General features: G+C 42.2%; 1 protein-coding gene across 2 annotated transcripts; it reads left to right on the forward strand.

Moving 5' to 3' along the window:
* The first annotated feature begins 395 nt into the window (after window positions 1-395).
* Window positions 396-19,373, forward strand: Ucp4A (Uncoupling protein 4A). Of its 2 annotated transcripts, none has more exons than XM_080265435.1 (10): window positions 396-497; window positions 5,503-5,609; window positions 7,339-7,418; window positions 8,194-8,288; window positions 8,973-9,065; window positions 9,699-9,821; window positions 10,597-10,794; window positions 14,222-14,314; window positions 17,085-17,266; window positions 18,363-19,373. In XM_080265435.1, exons 2-9 carry the CDS (start codon window positions 5,504-5,506, stop codon window positions 17,257-17,259), a joined length of 963 nt encoding a protein of 320 aa, XP_080121561.1. In that variant the 5' UTR covers window positions 396-497; window position 5,503; the 3' UTR covers window positions 17,260-17,266; window positions 18,363-19,373. The 2 variants fall into 2 exon arrangements, with proteins under 2 accessions (XP_080121561.1, XP_080121560.1); XM_080265434.1 differs by lacking the exon at window positions 396-497 and adding an exon at window positions 2,005-2,022.
* Window positions 19,374-20,369: the final 996 nt, after the last annotated feature.

Consider the following 20,369-nt stretch of genomic DNA (forward strand, 5'->3'; position numbering starts at 1 on the left):
AGGAATCCAACTGGTCAGCCAAGGAGTTCAAGTCCCAAGTAACGGAGTGCCAAAGGATTAGACCAAAAATTCTGGTGTTCAGAGGAATCCATAGCCAATAATAGGGCTGTCCAAGGGAATCCAAACGATAGCGATTCTCAGGGGTAATGAACACAAACTCATCAGTTCTAGGGAATTCAAACAAATAAAACCGGTTTCGGAATTTCTATAAAAAACGGATTTTTCAGGGGAAGTCCAACCCCCTATAATACCAGTCACACAAGGAATTCAATCTTGGACCAACCTTTCTTCCACCACTGGATTTAAGAATGCAAAACCGCCAAACAGAATTCAAAATCGAAACTCCATTAGAAAAAACCAGTTTCCGCCATCTCCGGCTTTTGACTTTAATGTGTGTCTTGTTGGAACTATAAGAGTGACTTTTTTTTTTTTTTGTGGTCAGAATTTGAAATAAAAAGTTCAGTGTGAGCGTTCGAGTTGGCCCACCAAAACGAAAGGTAAGTTATTATTATTATTATTATTATTATTATTATTATTATTATTTTGCAATTGTGCTGTTACTTCTGCCACTTACTATTATTATTATTATTATTGTAGTTTTTTTTTTTTACTATATAGAACTACTCGTGTGTATTGCATAAGCATCTTTGTAAATCATTCAGTTAGTCGTGTTTTCATCTCCCTTTTCTGTTTGTGCTAACCGTAATGAATTTTCTATATATATATAGCCATGTATACTTGTTTCGATATCTACCCGTCTACTTTTTCTTTCTGCTTATCTCTTTATCTCTCTGCCTACTTATCATCGTTTACCTGTCAGCATTATCAATCTACCTTTGTACCGATACTTACCTTTCTGTTTATTTATGTCTACTTATCCACGTATCTCTGTATATCTACTTATCTTTATTCCTACGTATCTTTATCTACTTATCTTTTTTTGTCTACCTAGCCCATCTTTGTTTATCTACTTATCTTTATATTTACCTAGCTTATCTTTGTTTATCTCTACGTATCTTTGTATATCTACTTATCTATTTCTACGTATCATTATCTACTTATCTTTTTTTTGTCTACCTAGCCTATCTTTATTTAGCTTATCTTTGTTTATCTGTCTACGTATTTGTTTATCTACTTATCTGTTTATCTGTCTGCGTTTCTTTATCTGGTTCTCATTGTCTACGTATCATTGTTTATCTTTGTTTATATATTTGTCTTTGTCTACGTATCTTTCTCTTTATCTATACATGTGTTCTTTGTCTAATTATCTATCTGCTTGTCTTTGTTTATCTATCGATCTGTCTGTCTGTGAGTTGCCAGTTCCATCAGATAAATAACAAATCAATAAAAACAAATAAAACAACTCCTTTTGCTTTAACTTGGCCCAGTGTTGCTAGTCACGAAGAAGTGCTATGGAGAGAAGAGCTATACTCCTTTCACCTTAACGTGGCCTAAAAATTGCCAGCCCAATCTATAATGCAGAGCTGCAAGAAATTATTATCTCTAGAATATGATTGCTAGTCACGAGGAAGTGCTATGGAAAGGATATAGAGCCGAGACTAGCATCCTATGTAGGGCAAGTTAAAGATTATGTCACGAAGAAGTGCTGTGGGGGGGGGGAACTTGCTCTCTCTCTCTCTCTCTCTCTCTTTCACACACACACGTCGTCATCAAATACTTTCCCGTAATTATTAAAGTTGATTTAGTTTGTATAATTACATATGATTTTATTAACTGGTAGCAGAGTACACATGTGTCCTATAAACATCCTTACAGACAACTACGCACATACCGTTACGCACATCCGATGCACATACACACACGCACACATACACACCCGATACACACACACACATACATACATACACATCCGGTACACACACACACACACACACACACACACACACACACAAATAATTAGTAATACTTGTTAATCTCTATATTGTGTAGTGTATATGGCGTCTATATAATGTGTATTAATGTGTATTTTTCTCATCAAGCTGCCAGGATGAATAGCAATCGGTGAGTACGATACTGTTAATGTATATGTCTATCTGAATGTATATCTTTTTATATCTATGTATACGAAGAGGTGTGTGTGTATGTGTGTGTGTATGTGGTGCTGTGTACGTGTATGCATGTATGTATGTCTCCTGTGTATCTTTTTTTTATGTATGTATGTATTTCTCCTATGTATCTTGTGTGTCCGACTCTGGCCACAGGTTTCACAGCCCGTTCCCAAGGCCCAGAAGTCCTACATATCCTACCATGCTCCTCCATATGCCACCACTTCGGCGCTAACACCCACCGTCCATACTGAATACATGCTAGGGCTGTCTCATACAGGACTGGTGTATGTATGTAGTGTGTGTACTCGTGTGTGTGGTGATGTGTATGTATGTAGGTATGTATGTAATAAATTATCAAGGTTATAAGGTGTGTACTGTACTGTTGTGTGTGTTTAGTGTATGTATGTATGTATGTATCAAGTGTGTATACGTATTTATGTGTATGTGTGTATTTGTATGTATGTAATTTAGTGTCGGTGATGGGGTTGGAAGGTAGACACGAATATATATATGGAACTTGAGAACGTGTGTACGAATGCTTTAATCTCTCTCTCTCTCTCTCTCTCTCTGACCTAATTTGCCCTCGCTTATTGTTCCTTTCTGTTAGTCCACATCTCTGTCTGTATCTCTGTTTCTCTGTATATACCTCCATAGCCTATATAACCATCTGTCTATCTGTCTGACCTGACCTAGTTTGCCTTCTCTCCTTGCACCTCAGCATAGGGAACACGGACCCACTTTGGAGTACAGTACAAGTCGCGGACCCAAACACGTTCTGGATTTTAGAGAGAGAGAGAGAGAGAGAGAGAGATTTCGTCTTTCAGCATCCCTTTCATAGCATTGGTTATTATTTTTCTCCTTACCCAACATGGAATGATTATAACATCACCTTTTGTTAAATCTGCTTCCAAGCGATTAGGTGTGCTAAGCCGACTCCATGCCCTAGTATCCTTGGGTTTATTTTTCCCCTAACCCATCCCTGCCTAACCTTGTCCTTCCTCTATCTCTGCAAGGTGTCGTTATCAGTGCAGGTAAGGTTAGGTAAGTGACCCCTGTTTGGAGAGGGTTATTGCGCGACCTTTGAGACGGCTGTGGTTAGGGTCAGGCAGGGAAACGGAGAGAGAGAGAGAGAGAGAGAGAGAGAGGATAATGTACTTCAATTACGATAACACATGATAAATTATGACGGATAGACACCAGTAAGTCTTATCTATCTATCTATCGATCTATCTATCTCAGTCTTACGTCTGCATGTCCGTCCGTCTATCTATTATGTATGTTCATGCCCATATCAATGTCTGTCTACCCATCTATCTATCTATCTGTCTGTTGGTATCTATCTGTCTATCTTGTTCCGTCTGTCTGTCTGTCTTGGTATCTATCTACTGTATATCTATCTAGTTAAAATGGAGTACTAGAGTTACCCCAGGGATTAGTGGGTTTTTAAATACCCCTAATTAAGAAAATGAGTATTAAGTGGTTCCGTTTTCTATAATATATGTAATTATGGGTTATTAAGGATGAATCTCTCTCTCTCTCTCTCTCTCTCTCTCTCTCTCTCACTCACTCTCTCTCTCTCTCTCTCTCTTTCCCTCTCGCAATTCTGTATATCTGCATGACTAAATTCTCTCTGTCTGTCTGTCTGTCTGTCTCTCTCTCTCTCTCTCTCTCTCTCTCTCTCTCAAGGGTAACTAATCTAATCTTATGTAACATGACCCACATTGATAACGCACCTTGAACTGATAACAGGTGATGGGTAGGGGAAAGATTAGAGAGAGAGAGAGAGAGAGAGTTTATCAGCTGAACCTTGAAAGATAAGCGAAAGTAAATGAATCTGTCAGTGTCACCTCTTATCATTCACCACAACTACCAGCATTAGTCTCAAGCAGCCTACCACAACTACCAACATTAGTCTCAAGCAGGCTACCACAACTACCAGTATTTTCCATTTCAAGCATCATACCACAACTACCAGCATTACAGTCTCAAACAGCCTATCACAACTACCAGCATTTCCATATCAAGCAGCCAACCACAACTACCAACATTACATTGTCATCAACCCTACCACAATTTCAGGTACCACAACTACCACAGTTGTGGTGGAAAGTGTGTAGATCTGTAGTATTGCCTGTTTCCGCAATTGATATGTAACAAACATTAGAATAAGATGCTAGTCACGAGGAAGTGCTACGGAAAGTGTGTAGAGCCATAGTATTGTTTCTGACAATGACTTATAGCAATAGATTAACACTAGAATATAATGCTAGTCACGAAGAAGTGCTATGGAAAGTGTAGAGCCATGCAGTAGTATTGTTTCCGCCAGTGATGTAGCAAATAGATCATTGTTAGAATAGGGTGCTAGTCACGAAGAAGTGCTGTGGTGAATTAAGCTACCAAAGAATGAAAATCTGGGCCAAGAGAGAGTAATAACCGCCTAGTGATCGTCATTTGCAAGTGCCAGTGTAATGATAGTGAGGGTAACTGCCTTAATGATGGTTATTAGGAGAGTGTTACGGAGGTGGAGGCGTAGACCGAGGATGAGGTGGAAGGATGGAGTGGAGAGGTGTGGATGTCGATGTAATAAAAAGCTTTAGGAGAAATACATTGAGGTGGTTTGGCCATGTGGAGAGGATGGAGAGTGAGAGACTAGCTAGGAGAGAGTTTGACTGAAGTGGAGAGGGAGAGAAGGAGGGGGAGACCGAGAATGTGATGGAATGGAGAGGTGTGGATGTGGATGTGATAGAAAGCTTTAGGAGAAATACATTGAGGTGGTTTGGCCATGTGGAGAGGATGGAGAGTGAGACTAACTAGGAGAGTATGTGTCTGAGGTGGAAGAGGGAAGAGGGGAGGGGAAGGCCCAAGATGAGGCAGAAGGGGGAATGGAAAGGTATATGAGAGAGGAGTGTGTGAGTTGGGGGGAGGGCAGCGTAGTGCCAGGGGACAGGGTGACATGGAGGCAGTTTGTTTGTGGCCACCCGTTAACAGGATTATGGCGTCTGGCTGTAGATGGATAGATAGATTGTTACTACTATTATTTTTTTAATGCAAGGAGGAGGAACCAAAGGCTGAGTTCACATATTGTTCCATCCAAGAGAAGATAGATGATAATAGAGAGCCAAATTCAAGAGGCATTAATTTTGAGATGCCTGGACACATTGCATATGAAAGAGTGGTTACAGGAATTACAGAGAGGGAGACAGTTCCAGAGTTGACCTGCTACTACTACAGCTACCACCACCACCACCGCCACCACTACTACTACTATTTTAACCACAACTACCACTGTTTGACAGGATGGTCAGGCCCAGAGGGGGGGTGATATAAACCTGGGATTGTAACTGCTTCTACTACTACCACTTCTTTTACTATTACTACTACTACTACTACCACCACCACCACTATTTTAACCACAACTACCACCATTTGACAGGATGGTGGTGGCCCAGAGGGGGGTGATACCTCCGCCCAAGCACTATGCCGATGCTGCCTGGTTTAAGTACATTCTGTCTTGCTGCGCCGCCACCACTGCCGAGATGGGTAAGTGTGTGTGTGTGTGTATGTGTGTGTGTGAACCTGACAGACATATATAATCCCTTGCAGTTCAGTTTGTGTGTGTGTGTGTGTGTGTGTGTGTGTGTGTTAAACTGGCAGACACACATAATCCCTTGTAGTTCAGTGTGTGTGTGTGTGTGTGTGTGTGTGTGTGTTGACCTGGCAGACGTACATAATCCCTTGTAGTTCAGTGTGTGTGTGTGTGCGCATTAACCTAGCAGACATACATAATCCCTTCCTGTTCAGTGTGTATGTGTGTGCATTAATCTGACAGACATACATAATCCTTTTGCAGTTCAGTTTGCGTGTATGTGTGTGTGTGTAAAAAAAAATAGGTATATAGATAGATGATTAAGCTCGTTTTGGCTGATAAGGTGAGTGTGTTTGAGGTCACCAGAATATCACCAATTTTGGGATTAAAATGTCTGGCAGGAGACTAAGATAGATTGGTAAAGATAATATTCCTGATGAGAGATAGATAGGTAGAGATAATATTGCTGAGATGAGAGAGATGGATAAAAATAGTATTGCTGATAAGAGATAGAGAGGTAAAGATAATATTGCTGATAATATTGGTAAAGATAATGAGAGTGATGTAGGTATTTTAGTGATAAAGATAATATATGAGTGGAAGACGCTGGTGATCTTTTGTATGAAACGGCATTGATTAGATGGATGTGTGGTGCAACCTTGAATGTGAGGCCTGGGGGGGCTAGGATTGTGATGGGAAAGTTGAGAGGAAGGATGGGACTGGAGTGTATTGGTGTTGTGATGAGGAGGGGTAGACTGAGATGGTTTGGGAGGAAGGATGGGACTGGAGTGTATTGGTGTTGTGATGAGGAGGGGTAGACTGAGATGGTTTGAGAGGAAGGGTGGGACTGGAGTGTATTGGTGATGTGATGAGGAGGGGTAGACTGAGATGGTTTGAGAGGAAGGATGGGACTGGAGTGTGTTGGTGTTGTGATGAGGAGGGGCAGATTGAAATGGTTTGGGAGGAAGGATGGGACTGGAGTGTATTGGTGTTGTGATGAGGAGGGTAGATTGAGATGGTTTGGGAGGAAGGATGGGACTGGAGTGTATTGGTGTTGTGATGAGGAGGGGTAGATTGAGATGGTTTGGGAGGAAGGATGGGACTGGAGTGTATTGGTGTTGTGATGAGGAGGGGCAGATTGAGATGGTTTGGGAGGAAGGATGGGACTGGAGTGTATTGGTGTTGTGATGAGGAGGGGTAGATTGAGATGGTTTGGGAGGAAGGATGGGACTGGAGTGTATTGGTGTTGTGATGAGGAGGGGCAGATTGAGATGGTTTGGGAGGAAGGATGGGACTGGAGTGTATTGGTGTTGTGATGAGGAGAGGTAGATTGAGATGGTTTGGGCATGTGGAGAGGATGGAGGATGACAACTGGGTGCGGAAGGTGAGAATTGTGAACACCTGGGGCAGGGTTGCAAGAGGCAGACCAAAAAAGACCTGGGATGAGGTCATGGGGTGTGGCCTCAGTGATAAGGGACTGAATAGCGAGGCTGCCAGAGATTGAGCAGCGTGGAGGGATGCCATCAGTTGACCAAGGCTGATGTGTGCAGATATGTTCGAGTCCACAAACGATGGTGTGAATTTATTTTTCCATCCTTATAAAACACACACACACACACACACACACACACACACACACACACACACACACACACACACTAACCCTTGGTCCCACCCCCACAGTGACCTACCCGCTGGACCTGACCAAAACCCGACTACAGATCCAGGGGGAGAAGGGACTCAACGGCAACAGCATCAGGAATGTGAGTTGGATATTTCTCGGTCTCCCTCTCCCTCCCTCCCTTCATCTCATTCACGCACTCCTAGTCAGTCTCACATTTTCCATCCCTCCATCTCATCCTTGGTCTCCCCCTCCCCCTCCCTTTACCTGGTAACAGACCGGATCCAGCCAACTTCCGCCCGTCTCTCTCTCTCTCCCTCAGCCCTAATTTTCGTCCTTTTGCACCTTATTCCACATAGCTAAGTCACTGAAAAAGATAACACAGCATCTAAATCCACATTCCGTAGCACTTCTTCATGACTAGCACCCTGTTCTAGCATTCATCTATTATTACAGTGTAGCATTGTGGAGAGAAGGCAGTTTTAGGCCAAGTTAGAGTGAAAAGAGTATAGCGTGTGAGACTGTAGGAAATATACAGTAACTTCTTTGTGCATCTCATCCTCAGTCTGCCCCTCACACACACACATCACATAATATCCACGTTCATCATCATCATCACCTTTGTTGCCTTCACCTTTGTGTTTGTCATCATATCATCATGATCATCTATGTCATCATCCTTATTTTCAGCCTCATCTTTATCGTCATCATCATTGTCTTCGTCATTCTTCATAATCATCATCATCATCGTCACCACCACCACCATCATTATCCCCATCATTGTCATCATCACCACCACCACCACCACCATTGTCATTGTCCATCATCATCACCACCACCATCATCATTGTCATTGTCTTCACCACCACCACCACCACCACATCTCTTCCCTCTCACTCATATTCTCTCGCTCCCAGGCACCATACCGAGGGCTGGCAAGAACGGCCATAGGGATCGTCAGTGAAGAGGGATTATTTAAGCTATGGCAGGGAGTCACACCGGCCGTATACAGGTGAGTGTGTGTGTGTGTGTGTGTGTGTGTGTGTGTGTGTGTGTGTGTGTGTGAGAGAGAGGTGAGTTTTGCCTGTGTGTCATAGTAGTCACAGGTAGTTTGTAGGTTTGTGTTGTTTGTAGTCGTTTTTCGTGTAGTTTGTAGTAGTTTGTAGCTTGTGTGTGTATGTTGTAGTAGTCACATGTCAGTCTTGTGTAGGTGCGGTCTTTGTGTACATTTCCTTGTTTAATATGTTTACAGTTTCTCGGTCAATCAGTATTTCAGGATTTAGTGTCATTTTCTTGGCCAGTCAGTCTTTATTTTTGTATGTTCATCCAGTTACAGTCTTTCTTTATATTTTGTGGACCAGTTAAGACTATTTATTATGTTTTCTCAGCCAATTAAGACTTTTTTCAATATTTTCTCAGCCAATTAAGACTTTTTTCAATATTTTCTCAGCCAATTAAGACTTTTATGTATTTTCTCAGCCAATTAAGACTTTTTTCAATATTTTCTCAGCCAATTAAGACTTTTTTCAATATTTTCTCAGCCAATTAAGACTTTTATGTACTTTCTTAGCCAGTTTAGATGTTTTATATACTTTCTCATTTTTATATACTTTTTCAGCCAGTTAGGACTTTTGTTATATATATTTTCTCAGGCCAATTAGTCTCTTTTCATACATACCCTTGTCCCGCCCCTCAGACACCTCATCTACTCTGGGACGAGGATGGTGTTGTACGAGAAGGTGCGGGAGGATCTCTTCACTATGCGGCCAGATGGAACACGCCCTGTCTGGTATGTTGCTGTCTATACTCCGTTCGCTTTTATTTGTCCAAGAGATTTCAATTGTATCTTCATTTTTTTGTATCCTTTTTATATACCAGTGTTTGGTGACCATCATCCACTCACTTGATGTAGTGCTGCCTACTTCTTTCTTCACCTTTATCGTTCTTTTTCTGTGTCTGCCGTCCCCTCTTTCTGTTTCTCACCATCATCCACTCACTTGATGTAGTGCTACCTTCTTCTCTTTTCACTTTTATCATTCTTTTTGTGTCTGTCCTCCTCTCTTCCTATTTCTCCCATCTTTCCTGCCACTTTTTATTACTCTTCTTTCCTCTTCAGGTGGCTTTACATTGAGTGACAAGCCAAATGGTTTCCTGTAAGTCAGGAAACCATTTATAACGCTGGGTGGTAACCATATAACCAACCCATACCTGTTTCCTACGTGTCAACAAGTGGGTTGGCGGAGGGTTAGTGCCCCTCCCCGTAAAGCAACCAGCTAAGAGACAAACGACCACCCCTTACAGGATTACGGCGTCTGGCTGTTGATAGATAGATGGGTAGACTTTTTTTTTCCCCCCTTTTATGTGCCAGCTTTAGGATATCCGCTTCCCATTTTCTGTCACGTATTTACCGTTTTCCACACAGGCAGGCCATTGTTGGGGGTATCCTGGTGGGGGGCATCGCACAACTCCTGGCCTCCCCCGCTGATCTCATTAAGGTACAGATGCAGATGGAGGGACGGAGGAAACTGGAGGGAAAGCCACCGAGGTTAGTGTTGTGGTTTATGTTGCGATGGTTTATAATGTACAAAAACTAAAAAAAAAAAAAAAACTCATATTCTTCTTAATTTTTTGCACACCACGGGGTGAGAGAAAAAAAGGTAATTGTGCAATCCATGGGTTAAATACAGTTCATCATCAATTTCAAGTCTTCCAACCAGTCTTTCTGCCTCTGATACAGTCCGTCGTCAATTCCAGGCCTTTCATCAATCTTTCCTTCCTTCCAAATACAGTCCATCTTCAATTCCAAGTCTTTCAACCAGTCTTTCCTCCTCTAATACAGTCTGCCATCAATTCCAATCCTTTCAGTCAGTCATTACTCCTCTAATACAGTCTTCTAACACATTCCATCTAATACAGTCTTCTAACACAGTCCATCTAATACAGTCTTCTAACACATTCCATCTAATACAGTCTTCTAACACATTCCATCTAATACAGTCTTCTAACACATTCCATCTAATACAGTCTTCTAACACATTCCATCTAATACAGTCTTCTAACACATTCCATCCAATACAGTCTTCTAACACAGTCCATCTAATACAGTCTTCTAACACAGTCCATCTAATACAGTCTTCTAATACAGTCTTCTAACACAGTCCATCTAATACAGTCTTCTAACACAGTCCATCTAATACAGTCTGTCATCAATTCCAAGTCATTCAGTCAGTCTTTACTCCTCAAATACAGTCTTCTAATACAGTCCATCATCAATTCCAAGTCTTTCATCCAGTCTTTCCTACCTTCCAAACCCTCCGCAGGATACACAGTGCATCGGAGGCCTTCGTCAAGATCTACCAGGCTGGGGGGGTGCGGGGTCTGTGGAAGGGGTGCATGCCAAACGTGTATCGCTCGGCTTTCGTCAATCTGGGGGACTTAACGACGTATGATTCGGTCAAACGGTACTTCACCACCTCATGGGGGCTGTCCGATAACTACTTCACACACGCGCTCTCCAGGTGGGTGGGTTGGCTGTTTATCTATCTGTGTATCTATTTGTTTATTGTGTGGGAACATGAGCTATAAATAAAAATAAGAGTAAAAATGATGATGGTGATGTTAGTAGTAATAATAATAATCCACCCATCATCCAATCCTATGTTGCCCCATGAGGAGCATTGGAGCCCGGGGCTAGGCAAGCTGGTCATGATTTAAAATGAGAGTGAAATAATAATAATAATAATAATAATAATGGAAATAATGATGAAGATAGTAATAATAGTAATAATGATAATAATAATAACAATAACTAAGAGTACCAGCAATGGTCTTCTGTTGTTTTGAAAGCCTGCCTACCATACGCCATTTGTTTGTGGGAAGTAATATAATGATGATGATTATGATGGTGATGGTTTTTCCTCCTTTACAGCGTGTACTACATGTATTTTGGGGAAGTAGGGTTATGATGGTAATGATGACAGTAGGAATTTCTGTAGTTTGCTCTCTATTTTGAGGATGCTGCCCACATCATTTATAGCAGTGAGAAATATGATGATGATGACGAAGACAGTGATGATGGTGATGATGACAGTGATGAGGGTGGTGATGGTGACAATGATGATGATGATGATGACAGTGACAGTGATGGCGATGATGATAATGTTGATGATGATAATTTCCATTTCATTTGTATTCTCTTGTTGACTCCTCTCTCCAGCAGTATTTATTCTGTGTGTGCTGGAAGGGGAGGATATAATACATTGCTTTGGGGGAGAGGAGGGGAATAGATGAGGAAGGGCAAATCAATGCATGGCTTTTATAATGACAGGAATTCCATCACTATCCTTCCCTTCCCCCCCCATTATTATTATTATTATTATTATTATTATTATATTATTATTATTTTTTTTTTTTAACCCTCCAATCTTGACCATCAGTAACTACAAGAATAAGATTTGTGTTCATTATTACTATTATTATTGTTATTATTATTATTATTATTATTATTATATTTTGGGGGGAAATATAATGTCTTTTTTGTGTGTTCATTTGTTTTTTTTTTGGGGGGGAGGACAATTTCCAGGAGCCACTTAATATGACAAGAATTTGGCTCCACACCTACCTTCATCCCCAAACTTCCTGTCCTGTATTTATTATTTATTTATTTATTTATTTATTTACAATACTTACCCTGGGAAGTATTGTACTGTCTTTTGCCCCCCATCTTTTTTTCTCCTTTTTTTTTGTGGGGGGGAGAGGAGGGGCATTTCCTCTCTCTCTCTCTCTCTCTCTCTCTCTGTCTACTTTTTTTTGGGAGGGAGGGGAGGGGCACTTTCCTTGGAGCCTGCACAAAATGACAAGACTGTGGCTCCCTGACTAACTTTGCCGCCACCTTCCCTACTCCCCGCCCCACCACCACCACCACCACCACCGCCACAGCGCGTGTTCGGGGCTGATCGGGGCAACACTGGGCACGCCGCTTGACGTGGTGAAGACGCGGGTCATGAACCAACCCACCGACGCACGGGCCAGGTACACCCCTACCCCCCCACCCAACCCCACACCCACCCCAGGGGCCCCTTTGTCTCGTACAGCAGGCCTGGATCTTTAGTGTCATCAGCTTAACTGGCTCCTAACACCTCTTCCTTAGTGATTTATTTGGTTTACCCTTTTCTGCATGCTGGAGATGGTTGCCGTGATGGTTGTTGTTGTGGTTCAGTGCTTATCTAGACAGGAACCCAGTGGACTGCAGGCTGAAGTTGTCCCTGTGCAACCCTCCATCCATATGTCAGGGGATAGGGAGGGAGTTGAGGGATATTACTCTTTTGTGGGATAGGGAGGGAGTTGAGGGACGTTTGCATAACTGGGCATCTCTCCAGCACTATCTTTAAAAGTATAAATAACATCTATCTATCCATGTATCTATCTCGAGACCCTTAATTAATAACATACAGAATAATAATGTACAGTGCAGTAATATGGAGGATAAACAGCAAGGAAGAAGTGCTAGGAGCCTGTTAAGCCCAAGAGAGTTCAGTGTTGGTTGTCTCTCACGTAGCCACTGCATGCCCCTTACCCGTCATCCCAGCCCTCACACACCCATGGTAGGTTCGTATCAACTTGTCAGCCCAATCCCGGATCTTATCTTCAGCATAAACTGTCCTAGAAATACACAAATACACTGCTTCATTTACACATCCTGAGTGTATGAATTTTTAACATCTTACTGAATGTTGATTATGTGTTTTAGGACTGGCATACCTTCATACACCATACAAGTAATTCCATACACCAACCCCCTAAAACTGGACCATACATGTGCCTCTTCAATTTCGGACAGTGTATTGTTGTTCTGTACGAGCCTTTACGTAGTTCCAAATGTTGAAGCTTAGATGCGTGTCGTAGAATTGTGTTAGACTCGTATAAACTCACAAACCCAACGCCTTAAGCTTGGTTGTAATTTTATAGTTTTTAATTCAAAATGATGCTCTTCTCTTTCACCCCCATCGCACATAAGTTGCATGGATGTCTTGTAGGTTCTGTAGTTGTAGTTGTTGTAGTACCGGTAGTCATTGCAACACCAGGATCATTTGAACGTGAGCCCTGTGAACTGCAGGTTGAAGCTGCCTTGCTCATGGAGCTCATCATCCTCCTTTTTGGGGATAGGAATTGAGGAATGTGTTATTGGTTAGCAAAGCTAGCCGGTTATATCAGTGCTAGTGCAAGCGCTAACTTCTGTAGTCAACACACACACAAGTACATTCGTGTGTGCTCCTCACTTACAGGCACGCACAATCCTTCAGTTCAGGTACAGTGGCATTATTTGTTTTAGATATATATGAACCAGGCACAGATAATTACTTCGTCAGTTTCTCGTTCACCATTTGCAATTTGGTTTGGTAAGTCAGCGTAAGTATGTGAAAATTTGATAGCCGGTCTTTCCACAGCATAAGTGCCTTTGGAAATAGGAATACTGACAGTGGATGCACATAATGCAGCTTGGAGTGTTGACATAGCAGCAGCGGCAGCAATTAGAAACCTTCTGTGTAAGTACATTAGGTATCCATCCATATAAGAGGGGCAGGGCAGCTTTATATACATGTTAAAGCCATATCTGATCATATGGTTTGGAGCTTCCTATCAGGCTGTACATCACTGGAGCGTAATGGCAGTGGTGTAGTGGGTTGGTGCATGCCTTTGATCAGGGGTTACATGTCTGATCCCACACAAAGGTTGGTGCCAGGAAGGGCCTCTGGTGACAAACTCGCTGCACATTGTAACAAAAGGTCCTCAGCCACGCAGGAGGGGAGTGCACAGCGTATACCTGCTTCACTCAGGAGGGGAGTGCACAGCGTACACCTGCTTTCACCAGACCAGCATATTTGTCATGTTGTGCTGAAAACAGACGTATGTGGGCACAGAACTAGCCTTTGTTGACTGTTGCAGTTGTTGCTCAGGCGTGGTGTCTGCGGTCTTGGGCTGCCCCGCCGATGTGGTCAAAGCTCGGGTCATGAACCAGCCCACTGATGAACATGCCAGGTCAGTACAGTGTGGGAAGGGTCACTCAGCGATGTAGCAGAGTAATGAACAGGTCAGTGGGGTGAAATACTGCAACAGAAGGATGTATTACTCCCTTACTGCATCCTACAGCTGTATGTGGCTAAGGAGCAACTTTGAGCTGGAGTGAAGTAAAAATGAGAGAGGGAGGGAATATTATTAGTATTTATTTTATATATATATTTTTTTCAAGAGAGCCAAGAGGAGAACTGGCAGAATTTTGGGTTTTATTCGACACTGGTTAAAGAAAAAAAAAAAAAAGTTCATGGAATATTTTGAGCGCTTCTTTTTGCATATATTTTCCCCATGATACAAAACAAGGGATCAGTGGAATGAGTTTGAGTGATATGGAAATGTGAGGGGAGGGGCGGATTTTGGATTTCCTCAAAAAAAAAAAAAAAAAAAAAAAAAAAAAAAAAAAAAAAAAAAAAAACAGCTTGTATGGAACATCTTAAACGATTCATTTTGTACGTTTTTTTTCCAATGATACAAAAATGGGGGTCACTATTTTGGCTGGGGGGGGTGGTAAGAGGGTTAGTGAATATGTAGGGCAGTAAAGCATGTGTTAAATCAGTGAGTTATGCCATACTGTAATTTACCAGAATAATACACGAAAGAGCGAGAGACTAACGAGGAGAGTGTATGTGATTGAGGTGGAATGGGGGAGAAGGAGGGGGAGGCCAAGGATGAGATGGAGGGATGGAGTGGAGAGGTATATGAGAGAGAGAGGGGTGTGAGCTGGGGAAAGGGCAGTGAAATGGCAGGGGACAGGGTGACATGGAGGTGATTTGTTTGTGGCCACCCCTTCATACATATGTACACACACACACATATACATACCTGATGATAAAGGGTATACTAATGTGGTGATAGTGATGATCTGTATAATAATATGTTAAGATGATGATGATGATGGCAGTAAGTGTGATGATTCTGAAGACAATAGTGGTAGTGCAGTGATGATGATGATGGCAGTAAGTGTGATGATTCTGAAGACAATAGTGGTAGTGCAGTGATGATGATGATGATGATGGCAGTAAGTGTGATGATTCTGAAGACAATAGTGGTAGTGCAGTGGTGATGATGATGATGATGATGGCAGTAAGTGTGATGATTCTGAAGACAGTAGTGGTAGTGCAGTGATGATGATGATGATGATGGCAGTAAGTGTGATGATTCTGAAGACAATAGTGGTAGTGCAGTGGTGATGATGATGATGATGGCAGTAAGTGTGATGATTCTGAAGACAATAGTGGTAGTGCAGTGATGATGATGATGGCAGTAAGTGTGATGATTCTGAAGACAATAGTGGTAGTGCAGTGATGATGATGATGATGATGATGGCAGTAAGTGTGATGATTCTGAAGACAGTAGTGGTAGTGCAGTGATGATGATGATGATGATGGCAGTAAGTGTGATGATTCTGAAGACAATAGTGGTAGTGCAGTGATGATGATGATGATGATGGCAGTAAGTGTGATGATTCTGAAGACAATAGTGGTAGTGCAGTGATGATGATGATGGCAGTAAGTGTGATGATTCTGAAGACAATAGTGGTAGTGCAGTGATGATGATGATGATGATGGCAGTAAGTGTGATGATTCTGAAGACAATAGTGGTAGTGCAGTGATGATGATGATGGCAGTAAGTGTGATGATTCTGAAGACAATAGTGGTAGTGCAGTGGTGATGATGATGATGATGATGGTGATGATGATGATGATGAACAAAACAGCAGAGTAGAACCAGGACGTGTGTATTGTGTTTTATTAGCAGGAAGATTAAATCAGTTCCCATTCGTCATTTAAAGGTGAGTTATTGCAGAAGTGTTTGTGTGTGTGTTTGTTGTGGGGGCCCCTGTTGGTGTTGTGTGTTTATTTGTAGTGGTAGTAGTAGTAGTGGTGGTGGTAGCAGTAGTAGTTGTAGTGGTAGCAGTAGTGGTGGTGGTAGCAGTAGTAGTAGTAGTATTTTTTCTTTACCCATTGTGTTGAAAAAGTGACAGATTAGGTGGTGGTGGTGATGATGATGATGATGATGAATTACAAGTACAGTAATTTTAGTAACTTACAAGATTCATTACTTTACTGTTCTGATATCTATTGTAACTTAGATGGATAGATAGATTGAACTTTAGGCTGTGATATAAACTGCTGTGAGATTACCTTAAGTCTCCTCTCTCTGTCTCTTTCTCTCTCTCTCTCTCTCTCTCTTTCTTTCTCTCTCTCTCTCTCTCTCTCATCTTTTTCCCTTTTTTCACCTGTCCAACTCCATATCGTTCCAGGGTTGTACTGCTGGACTGTCTGGCTCTCTCTCCCTCTTCCTATGTTTATCTCTCCCTCTCCCTCTGTCTCTCAATTTAACTGTCTATCTATCTATCTATCTCCCTCTGCCTGTGTCTCTATTTATCCATCTATCTCTCTCCCGCTCCCTCTGTCTCTCTCTTTAATTCTCTCTCTCTCCCTCTCCCCATCTGTCTGTCTGTTTTCCGTCTAATGTGGTATTGTTGTACAGAGGGTTGTACCGCAACTCACTGGACCGTCTGTCGCTCTGTTTAACTATCTATCAATCTCTCTCTTCTCCCCATCTCTCTCTCTCTCTCCCATCTAACGTGGTACCATTGTCCAGAGGGTTGTTGTACCGCAACTCGCTGGACTGTCTGGCTCTCTCTCCCTCTCCCTCTGTCTCTCTATTTAACTATCTATCAGTCTCTCTCTCTCTCTCTCATTTCTGCCTAACCTGGTACCATTGTCCAGAGGGTTGTTGTACCGCAACTCGCTGGACTGTCTGGTCAAAACGGTGCACAACGAGGGCTTCCTGGCGCTGTACAAAGGCTTCTTCCCCTGCTGGCTGCGTATGGGGCCCTGGTCCCTTACCTTCTGGCTCACCTACGAACAGATCAGGAACGTGTGCGGCACTCAGGCGTTTTAGTGCGATGGTAAGCGCTGCTGGTGTTTATTTTACCCCCCTCCAGCTCCCTAACACCTTCTTCTTGGAGCTTTGTTCATGGGTCCCTAACACCTTTTTCCTGTGTTAATTTTACCCCCCCCCCCCCTTGAGCTCCCTAACACCTTCTTCTTGGAGCTTTGTTCATGGCTCCCTAACACCTTTTTCCTGTGTTAATTTTACCCCCTCTTGAGCTCCCTAACACCTTCTTCTTAGAGCTTTGTTCATGGGTCCCTAACACCTTTTTCCTGTGTTAATTTTACCCCCCCTTGAGCTCCCTAACACCTTCTTCTTAGAGCTTTGTTCATGGCTCCCTAACACCTTTTTACTGTGTTAATTGTACCCCTCTTCAGCTCCCTAACACCTTCTTATAGTGTTTATTTTACCCTCCTTGAGCTCCCTAACACCTTCTTCTTAGAGCTTTGTTCATGGCTCCCTAACACCTTTTCCTTTGCAATTTGTTTTCATTCATTTTTGGATGTGGGTAGTTATTATTAGTCTGTAATGTTTGCAGTAGACTGGCATTATAGGTCAGTGATAAGGGATGCTGTCTATTTTCCCCACTATCAGGCTTAGTTCATGGCTCCCTAGCAGCTTTTCATTTGCAATATATTTTTTATTCAATTTTAGATATGGCAAGTTAATATCAGTTTGTAATGTTTGCAGTACACAGGCATTTAAGGTCATTGATTAGGCATGCTATAATCAGTCTGCTTTACCCCCTGACAAAGATCCATAACCCAAACACCTTTTCTTTAGTGATTTATTCTTGGATACAGCTAATTTAATTTCCCCTCTGGCAGAGATCCGTAACTCCGATTCAGCTCAGTAATAGACGCTGTTGTTGGCTTGTTTTCGCCCCCATGTGCTTAGTTGGTGCCTCCCTAACACCTTTTCCTTTGTGGTTTATTCTTAGGTAGTAATTAATGCAGATCAAATTTCGCACACCCACAATATAGTAGTAGTAACCTTTATATATACTGTATAAGTAATACTCCGTGTCCCCTTTTTTCCGAGCGGGTGGTGTAAATATAGTAGGAACTCTTGGAACTCTCAGTCTCTTATTTACGGTGGTCAACTCTTTTCAGGTAACAGTGTGGGGACAGTGGAAGCCAGTTGTGGAAAGAGGAGAACAGACGAATGGGGGAGGAGTAGAAGTGGATGAGAGAGAGAGATGCAGACAGGGAGAGAATAATGTATGATTGGAGGAAGGAGGAAAGGAAACAAAAGAGAAAGGGAGAGACAGAAGAGGAAAGAATACATGAATGGAGGAAGGAAAGAGAGAAACAAAGAGAGAGAGAGAGATGCTGACAGGGAGAGAATAATGTATGATTGGAGGAAGGAGAAAAGGAAACAAAAGAGAAAGGGAGAGACAGAAGAGGAAAGAATACATGAATGGAGGAAGGAAACAGGAAGGAAAGGGAGAGAGAGAAATGCAGACAGGGAGAGAATAATGCATGATTGGAGGAAGGAGAGTAAGAAGAAAATAGAGGGAAAGGGAAAGGGAGGGATATAAAGGGAAGAATGCATGAATGGAGGAAGGAAAGAGAGAGAGAGAGAAGAATGCATGACTGGAGGACAGAGTAAAAAGAAAAGAAAGAGAGGAAACAGCATGACAGCAAGAGAGAGAAAGCAAATGGAGAGACAGAAAGGAAAGAAGAAGGTGTGAACTGAGGAAGAAGAGGAGAGAAGAACACAAAGAAGATGCAAGGAGAACGTAGAACAGGAGGAGGAGAGAAAGATGGAGGAATGAAGGAACGACAAAGGGAGGGAAGAGAAGCGGAAATGAAACAACTAGAGAAGAGAGAAGAAAAGAGGAAAGTTAGCAGAAGAAAAAATAACAGGAAGGTAGGAATGAATTATCTGGGAGAAGGTAAGGGAAGAGTTATATGAGATAGATAGAGAGAAGAGAAAAGAGATGGATAGATAGAGAGAAGACAAAGAGAGAGAAAGGTAGAGAGAAGGCAAAAGAGAGAGAGATGGAGGGAAGACAAAAGACAACTATGACCCAACTTAACCTAATGTTAGCTAGTCCAGCATAGGCAACACAGGTCAATAGAATTTTTTTTTTTTTGCCTAACCCAACTTAACCCAACCCATCCAGACCCATCCTATCCCAGTACAACCCATCCAGACCCTAATTCAGCCCAGTCCAGCCCATCCCCACCCAACTCAACCTGACCCAACCCATCCTATCCCATCCCTTCCTATCCCATCCCAACCAAACCAAACCCTATCCAACCCACCCCAGCTCTCTCCATCCAATCCTATCCCATCCCTACCCTACCCTACCCTACCCTACCCTACCCTACCCTACCCTTCCCTTCCCTTCCCTACCCTACCCTAACCTACCCTACCCTTCCCTTCCCTACCCTACCCTACCCTACCCTATCAAGCCAAACTAACCAATCTAACTCAGCCAACCTCTACCTAACCTAACTTACCCTCACATAGTCTAATAATTTCACTGTTGGAGTAAAGGAAAGAATAAAAATAGAGGAAATAAGAGTAAAGGAAATAAGGTGTCAGATGCGTATATGTTAGAAATTTGCCTGGGGTTTTTTTGTAGTATTTTCGGCTATAGAAGCTCCCTAACACCTTTTCTTTGTTGATTTATTTCTAGATTTGGCTGGTGGATATAATTTTTTACGCTATTTGTGCAGAGGTGTGGAACTTTGGCATCCAGTCTTGTCAGTTATGGAAGTTCCCTAATGCCTGCTCCGTAGTGATTTATTTTTGGATATGGCTGGGTGATTAATTTTGCCCACCATTTGCGCAGAGTATGGTAACTCCCTAACGCCTTCTCCATAGTGATTTATTTTTGGTTGTAACTGGTTGGTAATATTTTGTATACTATTTATGCGGAGTATGGCAGCTCCCTAACACTTCTTCCCAAGTGATTTATTTTTGGATATAGCTGATTGGTAAAATTTTATATACTATTTATGCAGAGTATGGCAGCTCCCTAACACCACATCCTTAGTGATTTATTTTTGGATATGGCTGGCTGATATAATTTGGTACATTGTTTGTGCAGAGTATGGGCATATTGGAATGATTGATACAACACAGAATAGGGCAGTACGGTGTAATAG

The sequence above is a fragment of the Coenobita brevimanus genome, chromosome 15, assembly GCF_032717465.1.
Source record: "Coenobita brevimanus isolate Jiangsu-jjx chromosome 15, ASM3271746v2, whole genome shotgun sequence".
In the NCBI taxonomy this organism is placed as follows: Eukaryota; Metazoa; Arthropoda; class Malacostraca; order Decapoda; family Coenobitidae; genus Coenobita; species Coenobita brevimanus.

Coding starts and splice junctions, on each gene's coding strand:
- Ucp4A (XM_080265434.1), top strand. Junction 5,610..7,338: donor CGCCACCACTGCCGAGATGG/GTAAGTGTGTGT, acceptor CCACCCCCACAG/TGACCTACCCGCTGGACCTG. Junction 8,289..8,972: donor GTCACACCGGCCGTATACAG/GTGAGTGTGTGT, acceptor CCCGCCCCTCAG/ACACCTCATCTACTCTGGGA.